The following is a 13,062-nucleotide window of genomic DNA, read 5'->3' as shown; positions in this document are numbered from 1 at the left end:
TCCGGTTTAAATCTCTACCTTGTCCTCGATGTTTGCATTGCAAAGCACCTTTTAACTCTGATTTTGAACGGCACTTGATGAGTAAAAGTTTATAGTCATTATTATAATTAAAATGTAATTCAACCCATGTGTTATTAAGAGGGCGAGTCCATCAAATACAACAATATTTTTTCTTAATATTCGGTAACACTTTATAATAACGATCATTAGTAAGTCCTTTATAATACATTAGTTAATGATGAACAAATCATGAACAAAACATTAATAAACCTTTGTAAATGATTAGTTAATACTAAATTAACATATCACAACTATGTTTTAAGTCATCTGCAAATGACTTGTTAGATTTTTTTAAATTTAACATTAGTGGATATATGTTATATAGTATACTCATGCCAACATAAGTTTGATATGATAGTCAAGTGGTTAAGTACGCTGCCATCCATTGCATTTTAAACCACGGGACGCTGGTTCACCTCCTGGCCGCCACACTAGCCCCCTTCACACAGCAGTTTGCATGCGGGGATCCTGCACCAATGCATCTGCCTCTGTGTGTGAAAGTTTCAGATGCGGCGAGGGGTGTTTACACTTTAGATTAGGGGGATGCAAAAGCACTTGTAAATGACTTATAGATGATTCAGTAATACATTTACACATGAGTTATAAAAGATGAAGAACAGGCCTCTTTCATTACATAACAAATCATTAGGTAAACATTTACTAATGATTATTTCACAAATGTTTCATAATTAACTAGTCAGTTGTAGATGACTTACAACATAGTTGTGATATGTTAATTTAGTATTAACTAATCATTTACAAAGGTTTATTAATGTTTTGTTCATGATGTGTTCATTATTAACTAATGTATTATAAAGGACTTACTAATGATCGTTATTTTAAAGTGTTACCTAATATTCTTCTCTCACTTCCTCCACAGCAGTAACAGGAGAAGCATCTTTCATCGCTGTCAGAGATGGAAATGATGCCACTCTGTCTTGTACAAATGTGATACAGGATCAGGAAAGATGTGACAGTACTACCTGGGTCTTCTGGGGCTTAGGAAACACACCAGGAGTAGAGTTGATTAGACTTGGGCAGATTGGTGAAAATGCCCAAGATAAATCAGACAGACTGAATGTTACAGAGAACTGTTCTCTGATGATAAAGAAGGTCACACTCAAGGATGTTGGTGCCTATGCGTGCTATCAATACAAATCAGGAGAAGAACAGGGTCACCCTGTTGGGGTTGATCTCTCCGTTGTTACCAGTGAGTATTTGCATCATAGTATTTTCAGCTTAAACTGTTGCTAAAACAAGATACTGAAACATTATAATATCTATGATTACAGTGACAAAGTTCATTTCATTCTTGATGTCTTTCTCTCAATATATGTCCATCTTCACCAGTGACCGAACATAAAAACAACAATGAGGTGACGTTAAATTGCTCTGTGACGTCATATAGAGAGCACAGACACACAGTCGAGTGGCTGCATGTGGATCATGACGTGGATACAAACAACAACAACGATGTAAAAACATCACGGTCCGACGCTTCAGCCAGTGTGACTCTCACGAGTTTACATCACAAGTCCGACCATCTCGAGTTGTTCATGTGTAAAGTGACGGACATTTACACCAAACAAGTTCAGCTGTTCATATTCAGCTCTCAGACTTCAGGTGAGAAACCAGGTGAATATGCTGTAATGAGCTGTTTCAAATCAATTCATCCTGACGTGACAACAAAAACATCAAACTCGACGGCACAAGAAAGTCAGAAAGCAGCGTAGTAAAATTTTACAGGTTGAAGAAACACTTTTTCCTGCTCCACAGCCGCTGTGTAAACAAACAGGATATATTATGTTGTGTATAATATATATGTCAGCACAATAACAGTCTTTCAGACTGGAAAATGAAAAGTGTGTCTGCTCTTTTTTATCTAAAGCTGAAAATGTTGGTATTTTATGGTTTTGAAGTTTGCATGTCACAGCACAAGTTTTGTACTGAACAGTTTGTTGAGTTGTGTTCATCTGTTCAGGTGAGGAGACAACAGCAACAACAACAAAACCACCAACGACAACTGATGATGCTTCAACAGAACTACGAGGTAGTGACTCAACATTGTTGTTTGTTTGTATAATCTGTCTCTCACATTAATAACTTTGTTCTCTGACATGATGTTTCTGCTCCACAGCTTGTACAGATTTTTTTGTTGTCAGCTGCATCATGTTGGTTCTGCATGCGGCTGAACTCGTCCTGATTACGCTGATTACTGTTCTTCTCATCAGAGCTCGAGGTGAGAAAATTCACACCAACATTTGTTTGGACTGATGAACACAAACTGTCAGTTTAGAGCTGAAATGTTATTCTGTGCTTTGTTTTCCAGGGAACCAGAGACCACCTGATGACAACACTGTGAGTTGAAGATTTGTCGTTCAGTTTCTAAATATCATCTGGGAGTTCGGGGCACTTTTTCAACTCAATCGTTGTTTTGCTCTTCACAGGTGCATCATGATGAGGACGATGACACAGTGTCCTATGAAAACGTTGATGGCCCCTCTGCCTCTGTCTCCACCTGTCAACAACTTCCGTATCAAGTCAGAAAATACAAGAAAATGAGAAAATAATCACTGGCAAAACTGTTTCTTCCTGCTTAACTATTTAGACAAGATTTCTCTAATGGCTGTTGAAGGTTTATCTTTGCCTGAGGTTTTTACTATCTTTTGTACATTTTATAGTGTGGGTTTCAATGAGCTGTCTCTTTATCATAACTGAGAATGAAATATTCTGCAAATTAAAGTGTGCTTGCAGCCTCTCATGCATTGTGTTTTGTATAACTGAAGCCATGTGTATAGTGCAAGGTAAGGATATTTTTAGAGGAAAAATCATTTTGTTCATTATTTCTTAAATTCTGTAAAACTTAATTATTCGTTTTTTGGTAAAACTGTTCTAACTGTCCTGCAAAGTCTAATTGTTCTTTTAAAATGTCACAGTTGATGATACAGACAGTAGGACAACATCAGTGTGAAGACGCTCAGTTTTATCATTTTGTCTTTCTGCTGCACCTGGTTGAAATATCTGGCTTATTCCTTAACGGGTTGGAATCTTATTCGCAAGATTGAGAAAATAGAGAAGAATGAAATGGAGTGGAATGGAATACATGTTGGTATTGTACATTTCTGCGTATAGATTTTCTTTACATTTAGACTTAGGCTTAAAACGTCCAGTTCTCTTTCCACAAAGACAGCTGGAAAATGTCCAGATGTTAAAAAAATGTGGTTTTGTTGTCAAATTTCACCTGTCAAACGTCCCACGGTTCTGGTAAAAGTACCTAGTTTTGTTGCCACAGTCTTGTCAGTTGAAGCAGGAAACTAATAGTGTTGGCAGCCATCTTGGTAGCTGTCAAACCACCACCAACACCTCCTCCTACTGATAAAAAAAGGTACAATGATCCATATTCTAGAAATGTTGATATGATGCATATGAAATGTACAAATTCAACATATTCATGGTTTGCAAAAACATGCAATACTGATAATACAACATTTTGTTCTGCAGAACGGGTAAACAAGTCAGAAACATTGGTATGACTGTGAACTACATATCAACAGCCAGATCACATCATGATAGTGAGGCCTATAGAAAAATGTCCTTATTTTCTGGCAGGACTACTGACAAGGAAAAGAGCTCACATAGCCAACCGAGCCAAACATTACACCGCTGAAAAACAATTACTGATTCTTATTGCAAATCAATTTGATCACACACATGAGAACAAACACGCTAAATTCACATCAATGCAATGAGTCTGGAGAGGTGACGGAAGTGAAACTGCCAGAAAGAAGACAGTGGTGAAGCAACAAATATGCAGCGCTGAGCAACCAAAACCCCAAAACTTTAAGGATATGTTTTCAACATAGGTTCAGAGAGCACCAAAGAGATCTCTGTTTGTTTTACAGAGCCAGATTTGGTCATCGGACACCTCAGAGCTCTGCTGCTGTCGTACCCACATTCACATCAAAACACTTCCTCTTCATTTCTTAGAAACAACAACAAACTGTAATGAGGAACCAACAACTCCGAAACCACTAAAGTATCATCTTTTTTTTTTATCAGCATCACCAAACCGCACAGCTGCATTTATCAGACTCTGGGGGGGATTTTTTTTGTGTGAGGTCAACTAGAGCAGCTTTGTATGACTCGCAGCTGAGAAAAAATCCTTGTTGTCTTCTGCTTGACCTTTATGCACCCACTTGATCGAACATAGCCAAAAATAACTTTAGTTAGCTCAGTTGGTGGCACAGCTGGCTAGCTCTGTGAGCAGTCACAGCTAGTTAGTATAGTTAGCAGCTAAAGCTAGCAGTCCTATTAGCTAACTGACTAGGAGAGCTGATTTCACCTCTGGCCCAAGAGCTTTGGGCCGTCAGGAGGAGGAGGTTTTCAGGCCTGGAGCAGGGGAGCCAAAGGTCACCGTCAAGGAACCTCTGAAAGAATGAAAGGACATATCGTCATCATCATACTTGGAGTCAGACTTTGGTGCCAGTTCTGTATAGTTTATGGGAGATGCACGGACAAGCAGAATAAAACCCAACATATCTACATTGTATGTGTAAATGCCTGAAAGAGCATCAGAGAGTTGGCCTCACACGTGGTAGCTAATGCCCGGTCACCATAACACAAAGTCAGGAAGTGGAAGGCAAAACATGACACGTGGATAAAACTACAAAATAAAACAGGAAATAACTAATCTAGCCTAAATCTAACCTTGAATACCTTGAAAACACATTAGCTGGATGCCTCCATCACCCAGATAATAGCCTGTGAAACTGAGAGGGGACAGGTAAAGGAGTTGCACTTTCACCATTGCAATAAGTGCACAGAAACCAGTGACACAGTGGTCTATCTTTCTTTCATAGGTTCTTTGGTCACTATAGGGAAGTCACACTTTACTCATAAGAGGAAGTAAATGCTGCGTCTCTCTTAAAGAAGCATTAGTTCAGACATTTTGACAGTTAAGGGCGTGGGAACAAGAGATCGAGAGAGGAGCAACATGGTTCAATTCAGATGGATTAAAACGTCTTTATTTGTGATACTGCTGCTCCTGCTTACAGGTAAGGATATACAGAACAAATACAATGATCTAAAACATCACTAATAGTGTTTATGGAAGGTTTGCTGTCTGTTTCAAACATTGTGTGTTGAGTGGATTCTTGTATAAGGAGCATTTGCTGTTGTTTGTTATATTTAATATTATCCTCACATATATTCTTATCAGAGTTCATTTTTCATGCTTATCTCTCATCTTCAGCAGCAGTAACTGGACTGAAAGACACCTCCGTCACTGCCAGAGTTGGAGATGAAGTCACTATGCCTTGTGACAATGTGATCAAACATCAGGACAAATGTGACAGTACTTTTTGGCTTGGCAGTCGTTATGAGGTAACAGCGAAAGAGCTGGTTAAGCATGGACAGATCAGTAAAAGTGAGATTCCCAAATCTAACTCAGACAGACTGATGGTGACAGAGAGCTGTTCTCTGGTTATTAAAAATGTCACAGTGGAGGATTTTGGTCGTTACAGCTGCAGACAGTACGACAAATCAGGAAAACAACAAGGTGAAGATGCTCTGGTTCATCTGTCTGTTGTTAACGGTGAGTATTTAAATCTTAATGTTTTTACATCAAACTGTTTTGTTAGAACAAAATACTAAACATTACAAAACTAATGATGACAGTGATGAGGTTAATTTTATTCTTGTTGTCTGTCTATCTCATCTTCACCAGTGGAGAAACACCAGGTGGATGATAGAGACATCTTGACCTGCGCTGTGTTGACATATCGTGGATGTAAACACACAGTGAAGTGGCTGTATGATGATAATATGGATGGAGTGGAGACAGTACGACTTGGCTGTTCTGCCACGGTGACATTTAAAACTCCTCATCTTAATCAGAAGTCAAACTATTACAAGTTACCTGATTGTGAAGTGACAGATGATCAGAGTGGACAAAAGCTGCTGTGGAATGATAGATCAGGTACACTTTGTGTACTTAATGAATTTTAAGTGTTAAGATTACATTATCATTTCTCATTTAGACTCTTCATGTACTAAACATGAGTAGTTTATCACTATATGTTGTTTTTCTTAACGTATTCATCTGTCGGTGGATGGCACTAAAGCACAACAAGGAAATGGCTCTCCTGGTATCCCAGGTAGGTGACTCTCCTGGTCTCTCTCTCTCTCTCTCTCTGGTTATTAGTTAGTTGGCAGTCAAAATATAAAGTTTTTATTCTCATTCCAGTCTGGTGGTGGGTGATCATCGTGGCTGTGGGTTTAGCAGCGCTCTTAATAATCGCTGTTGCTGTCATCAGATGGAAGAAGGCTAAAGGTGAGAGCATTTTAAGATGACACTGTTATTACAAGACATTTGGAAAAACTGTAGTTTTAGAGTGGAAACTAAAGTCGACTTTGTGTTTTCAGGGAACAAAACACAGATGGATGAAAACACTGTGAGTCTGAAACCTTAATAACCAAATGTTTATACAGTTATGAGGTTAATTGACACTATTGCAACAGCAAAGTTCAGCAAGATTGATATGTGAATTCACAGCAAGCACACAGTATGTACAGTAACACTTTATGTAAAGGTCCTTGTAATAAGTATCAGTTAGGTAATAAGGTCATTATAAGTCCTTATGACGTGCTTATTTATATAAATAATAATAATAATAATAATAGCATTTATATATATATATATATATATATATATATATATATATATATATATATATTAAACTACTAAACAGGCCAACTGGTTACAGACCCTGGCTGTTAAAATATCTTTGCAAAAGTCAATTATATTACTTCAAGGAGACACAAAATGATGACAAAGAGACACAAAACAACTACAGAGAGGAAGGTACTATAGTATATACTATAGAGAGAGATACAGCTACCACAAGGAGACAATAAAGGTATTAGGAACGCAACTACTACAAAGGGACATGAAACTACTACAGAAAGACACAAAACACCTACAGAGGTACGTACAACTGCAAAGAGACACAAAGGTACCACAAAGAGACACAATACTACAAAAAGACACACAACTATGACACAAAAAACGACAGAAAGACACAAAACAACTACAAGAACACATAACTATTACAAAGAGACATAAAACAACAGAAAGACACAAAAAACTACAGGGAGACACTGTTTCTCTTTCAATCTGGACTTCTCCTATAAAAAAGGTAGCAGGTTTTTCCAAATGTATGTGCCCAAGGGCCTGTTGTCTCACAATCTGTCATAGCTTTTGCTTATTTTACCTATTAACACTTAGTACAAGGACCTTATTATGAAGTGTTACCATGTGTGCTATAATAAGTATCCATGGATGTAAATGGAAAACTGTAACAGACTGTGTTTTCCCAGGGTCAGAAGTTAAACCCGGCAGTGACTCAGTCTTCTGTAGCAACCAGTCAGGACATGGTGAGATCACACACTTCATCCCAGTGCAAAGTTACACTCACTGTTATTTATAGTTTCTTCTCCAAAATGTAGCGGTACGAGACACACAGTTGCATTTTTTATCTCAGTGAGTCTAATTGTTCTGCAGCAAAGAAAAAAAGAGGATATTATGTAACTAATGTTGATTACACACTCTGAACTGAGCAGTCATTGCGGTCTGTTATCTTCTCTGTGCAGGTTGAACCTGAAGATGGTGTTTCCTACGCCTCCATCAGCTACACCAAGATGACCAACGGTAAACCCCAGGTAGGCTAAACTGGTGGTTTTTGAGCTGAATGCATCATGTAGCATCCCAACCACATGCATGAGACACTAACATGCCGATGCTGAGCAGGTGTAATCTTTGCTGTGATCAAACAGTATGTTATCAATATGTGCTTATTAGGAAGAAACACATGTGCAGCTGATGGTGATATCATTAGTTTTAGTATTTATTTGGTCAAAAGTATTGGAGAAATTGAAATATTTGACCAGAAGGTGGCACTAGTGGGGCTTTTCCACAGGCAATTTTGGCCATGGCCAGTCAAACTGTGCTGCACTGATCTGGTTTTCCATTGCCAGTTTTACCAATTGAGCCCAGCTACACCAGAGGTGGACCTTCTCTGGAGTAGGTCCAAAGATAACCTGCCCCTCCTCCAAGCGAGCTGGGGTGACATCTAGCTTCGGAATGACTCCTTGTGTTTTGAAGTTTAGTTTCTCTCCTGCTGCATCCCTGTTCTGCTGTTACTGCTGGTGTAAACCCAACATTGATTGCTGTTCTTTGATAGCACTGCAGGGAGGTAGAGGATTCACAGCCGCCCCTTTGACCATTACTCAAGACATATGCATCATCAATTAGAGACACGTCTTTGAACTCTGTTGTGTAGTTTATGTGTCATACTTCCCTCTCTTTCTATTTCAAAGCCTTGTGGTAAAGGTGATAATGATGAAGATGAAGCAGTGACCTACAGCACCGTGAAAGCTTCCTGTTCTTCTGCTGAACCCTCTGTTGACCCCAGCAGCCTCTACGCCACCGTCAACAAATAATAACAACTCATATCATTGCATTGATTCAAGTCAGTTTTTATTCACTCATACTGTGTTGTATTAGAACGTTGTATACGCAGCCTAAATCCTGAAGAGCATTAAATATTTATTTATGTTTTTGTATATTAACCTCATGCTCTCCGATACATGAAGAAAAGACAAAAACTTCTGCGTCTGGTTGTAATTGTTCAGCTCTTACTTGAACATATAACCGTATTTAATCTGTTACAATTATTGTTATGATCATTCCTAGGATTGGACCTTTCTGCCGGAATGGAGCGTCATAGCATAACAAGCAGCACAATGGAAAAAGTAGAAGTAAATATCTAACATTCATATTGCTGGATTCTTAACAATATAAGGAAATGTTTATATATTTTCCTTTGCAAACTTGCTATCAGCCCTAATTCAGCTCAGTGATAGGTGTTGGTCTGTCCAACCAGGAACGTAAGGTGCACATGCACCTGGCTGTACCTCTCAGGGTTTTTGACTCATTAACGCCTGGAACTGTGAATTGTTCTTTTGTAAACCATCCATTAGTCACACATATTTTTCTGTTCAGTGGATCAATAAGTGGAACTCCATACCCACTGAACTGAAGGGCCCAGTGTGTAGGATTTAGTGGCATCTAGTGGTGAGGTTGCAGATTGCAAGCAACTCAACACCTGTTGTCTCAGCCTCCCCTATGGTAGCTCCTATAAACATGAGGTGAAGGTGATTATACTAATGTATCTCAGTTTTTGCCTCTAAAACCCCCTAAATCCTACACACTGGACCTTTAAATGGATCATTACTGGGAGAGTTATTTAAAGAGGGATCAGTCTTTTATTGAGTTGAGTTCTTGTATCATTGTTTATGCTTTGTACATTTTATTTTGGAATTGTGTCCTGACAAAAAAATACAATAAATGTGTTCATATTTAAAGATTTTTTGTAAACTTCTTTCTGTATCCTTGCAATTGTTTAAGGAAAGACACTGCAGGTGAAAACACCATTATTTTGGGGCTATTTTGCTTCAACATGTCTTCTTTCAGATTAGTGGGAAGATAAAGTCCAAAATATTCATTGAGGTGTTTATTTTAGTTCAGACTTCTGTTCTGGATGTTTATGAAAAATATCATATATTTAATTATGAAGCTTCATTTGCACTTGTAAACATTAAATACAAGAAAACATGCGACACAAAAATAACTTATAATGTAAGTAATCAGTTTTATGAGGATTACCATTAGTTTGATGGGGTTTTTTTTACAATATTTTTTCATTGTACATTTTTACAATACATTTATATCTTTAAAGGTCACTTTCTCAAAATGAGTCTCCACCTCAGTAGCACTCACATACACCAAACTTTACAATTTTATTCCTATCTCTATTCTTACAATCTATATTGTGAAGTCTTATATAAATGGGTGTGTTCATACATGATTCATAGACAGATTTATAGAACCTCTGATACATAAAAGTATTTTCTGATTTATGGAGTGATAAAAAGAGATATCCAAAACTCCCTCTCTTTGACTCTACTAATACTCTACTTAATATGTCATCAAATTAAACATGAATTTTTATTCCAGTTTTATCCAATGTTCAACTTTCTGTTCTGTTTTATGCAAAATAGTTCATTTTAACTCTGTAATGCCTTACTTGCATATTTAAACATAACTTTTGAGGAAAAACAATGACTTAATGCAAGTAATTAACATGGGAGATTTCATCGTGATATAGTGATATATTTAAAGGTGCTATATGTAACAATTGTCTTTTGAATTCATACCAACAACAAAAAGGGGGAGGGACATTTATTCGAGTAACTGCTAACTAACCATCTAACCGTAACTACCATTAGCTGGTTAGCTCAGTTAGCCGTGTAACTAGCAGTCCAGACTGGGAACTCGGAGCACCAGAGATGTCTGTGTTAAAGACACCAGAACAAGAGCTTTGGACCTGGACGGGACGGGCAGGCAGGGGCTGGCTGGTTAGCATGCTAACTTCAGTAGATATCTCTGCAACACAAAACAGAGATGTCATAATGTCAAAACTGTTATTTCTTCACATTCTACTGATAATTTTAGTTTTCAACTTAAATTCTTACATTTTGCACCTTTTAAAAAAAGACACTTGGAAAAGTGTCATTTGAACATTTAGTTTTCCTTAAAACTCAAAGAAAAAAGATGAGAGGAAGTGGGTTGTGACATCTCTTATCTCCACCATGACAGCCCCGTTAAACAAGTGACAGAGTGGAAACTGTGAAAAATAGATATAGATATAGATATAGATATAGATATAGATATAGATACATTTATAGTCACTTTGTTTCTCCTGCTGCAAAGATGATGTCATCCGGCTGCACCATGACTTACTCATACAGCTCATATTTGACTAATAAAACAACTGACATAAGGGGAAAGAAGACGGTCACTATGGGGAGGTGACGCCCCACCAATCACAGGAAGCCAACACTATATATATCCCTTTAGGAAGATCTTGAGGTCAAGAGAGTGAGCAAGAAACAGGGAGGAAGAACGATGGTTGAATTCAGATGGATTCAAATGTCTTTTTTGCTGATAAAAGTGCTCCAGATTACAGGTACTGATACACTCTTATTGTCTATCCTCGGTTTTTTACTTTCTCATAATTTCTATATACTGTGACAGTTCTCTTCTAGAGGGAGTAACTGTAATGCAATGCAATTTCTGACTCTGACTGTAATATTTCTCTCTGGTCGTCTCAGCAGCTGTAACTGGACCACTCCATCTCTCCATCAGTGTCAGAGATGGAGATGAAGTTACTTTGACTTGTGAAAATGCTACAGATGATAACTGTGGCAGCACCACCTGGCTCTTCAGTGTTCAAAGCACCGTTACGCTGTTTGAATATGGGAAGATTCAGAAAGACACCAGATCGGCCAGCAGACTGAGTGTCACAGAGAAGTGTTCTCTGGTCATAAAGAAGGTCACAATTAATGATGTTGGTCAATACACATGCAGACATTTCTGTGCAGGACAAAAATGTTCAGAAACTTCTGTGTTTCTGTATGTTGTAACTGGTGAGTATTTACATTATAATGCTTTCAGCTCAAACCGTCATGTGAGAACACAATACTGAAATAATGATCTTCCTCTTGTTGTCTTTCTTTCTGAATATCTCCAGGGAAGGAAACAGGTGAGAATATGATGAGCTTTAAAATCACTTCTGTGAAAAATAAACTACAATTTGAAGTCTGTTGTCGTCAGTTCCAGGTGAAGACACAACGGCAGCAACAACCGAACTGCCAACGATTAGAACAATGGAGAAAAGTTGGGGCAGTTTTTGTAATGATTAAGATAAATAGCGAATAGTGAATGTTTCATAACTGCATGGGAAAAAAATTGTGACGTGTTGATTTTCATTCCAGATTGGTGGTGGTACGTCATTGTATTCGTGGGTGTAGCAGCAGTCTTGATAAGTGTTGCTACAGTCATGAGATGGAGGAGAGCTAAAGGTGAGAATACAGGATGCAGATTTTATTATTATTTATTTAGTTTTCACTCTGGAGACTGAGGTCGAGTCTTTCTTTTGTCTTTGCAGCAAACAAAAAAGGGATGGATGACAACACTGTGAGTTTGAAAAATGAATTTTAGACAATATTTATACAATTATAGCTCAAGCTAGTGTTTTGTGGTTCCATGTAGCTGTTGAAACAAAATAATAATGATGACTGAACAAAAGCATCCTCATACTTACACGACTGAATCAGTAGATTGTCAGTGACTACCAATACAACATGGCTGGTGCAGAGTACTAGATTTTCTCCAGGCTGATCAGGCCATGGACGAGAAAAATTTCAGCCTTTCAGAAGAGCAATAAAGTTGAGCCGACTTCTCTCTGACAGAGTGAAAACATAGGGAACATCATATGCTTCATAGCAACGTATTAATTGTTGTATTTGACTGCATTTTGTCAAGAAAAGAGGAATTTATCTGCTGGACTAGAGAATAAGAGAATAGAGAATAAGAGTCATGAAAATCACCACAACATGTTTTACCTGGGATAATAAAACATAATACAGATACTCCGTAATGCATTCATAGTATTACATTTCACATGTGTCGCTTGTTTTGAGCTCTTTCTGGCATTAACTGAACTGTAAGATGCTTTTTGACCAAATGTAACCAGACTGTGTTTGACCAGGAGCTGACCTCAAACCCTGCAGTGACTCAGCCTGCTCCAGAAAACAGTCAGGGCACTCTGAGCCCAGAGATCACTGACATCTGTCTCTGTTCTCCAAAATATAACCGTACGAGATCAACTCTCACCCTCCTGCTAGAGAGAAAAAAGGGGAAGGAAATGGTGCAACTGAACACCAGAATAGAAAAGAACGAGGGTCATCACTCTCTCAGCATGCCCACTGGTATCCTGTTATGATGTTATGGTGGTGTTTTTTGGATTATCCTGGTAATGTTTTGCAATTGTAAAACATCAGATTTTGTTTTCAGAAACCTTCATAAGCTCTTCTCCCAGT

At 38.0% G+C, this 13,062-nt stretch overlaps 2 protein-coding genes across 4 annotated transcripts; both read left to right on the top strand.

Moving 5' to 3' along the window:
- Positions 1 to 1,185: 1,185 nt before the first annotated feature.
- Positions 1,186 to 2,821, top strand: LOC311271688 (uncharacterized protein). Its single transcript, XM_084377480.1, has 6 exons — positions 1,186 to 1,270; positions 1,411 to 1,683; positions 2,042 to 2,110; positions 2,198 to 2,299; positions 2,390 to 2,418; positions 2,508 to 2,821. Coding segments are annotated over exons 1-6 (597 nt in total). The 5' UTR covers positions 1,186 to 1,269; the 3' UTR covers positions 2,631 to 2,821.
- A 2,209-nt stretch (positions 2,822 to 5,030) lies between these two features.
- Positions 5,031 to 9,477, top strand: LOC311271521 (uncharacterized protein). Of its 3 annotated transcripts, XM_084377230.1 has the most exons (10): positions 5,031 to 5,114; positions 5,312 to 5,653; positions 5,786 to 6,037; positions 6,183 to 6,215; positions 6,305 to 6,391; positions 6,484 to 6,512; positions 7,438 to 7,494; positions 7,711 to 7,779; positions 8,437 to 8,588; positions 8,813 to 9,477. In XM_084377230.1, exons 1-9 carry the CDS (start codon positions 5,054 to 5,056, stop codon positions 8,557 to 8,559), a joined length of 1,053 nt encoding a protein of 350 aa, XP_084233356.1. In that variant the 5' UTR covers positions 5,031 to 5,053; the 3' UTR covers positions 8,560 to 8,588; positions 8,813 to 9,477. The 3 variants fall into 3 exon arrangements, with proteins under 3 accessions (XP_084233356.1, XP_084233357.1, XP_084233355.1); XM_084377231.1 differs by having other exon boundaries at positions 5,315 to 5,653; positions 8,437 to 9,477; XM_084377229.1 differs by having other exon boundaries at positions 8,437 to 9,477.
- The last annotated feature ends 3,585 nt before the right edge of the window (positions 9,478 to 13,062 follow it).

The sequence above is a fragment of the Pagrus pagrus genome, assembly GCF_965226575.1.
Source record: "Pagrus pagrus genome assembly, chromosome: 16".
NCBI lineage: Eukaryota > Metazoa > Chordata > Actinopteri > Spariformes > Sparidae > Pagrus > Pagrus pagrus.
This window is presented reverse-complemented; position numbering and strand designations above follow the sequence as displayed.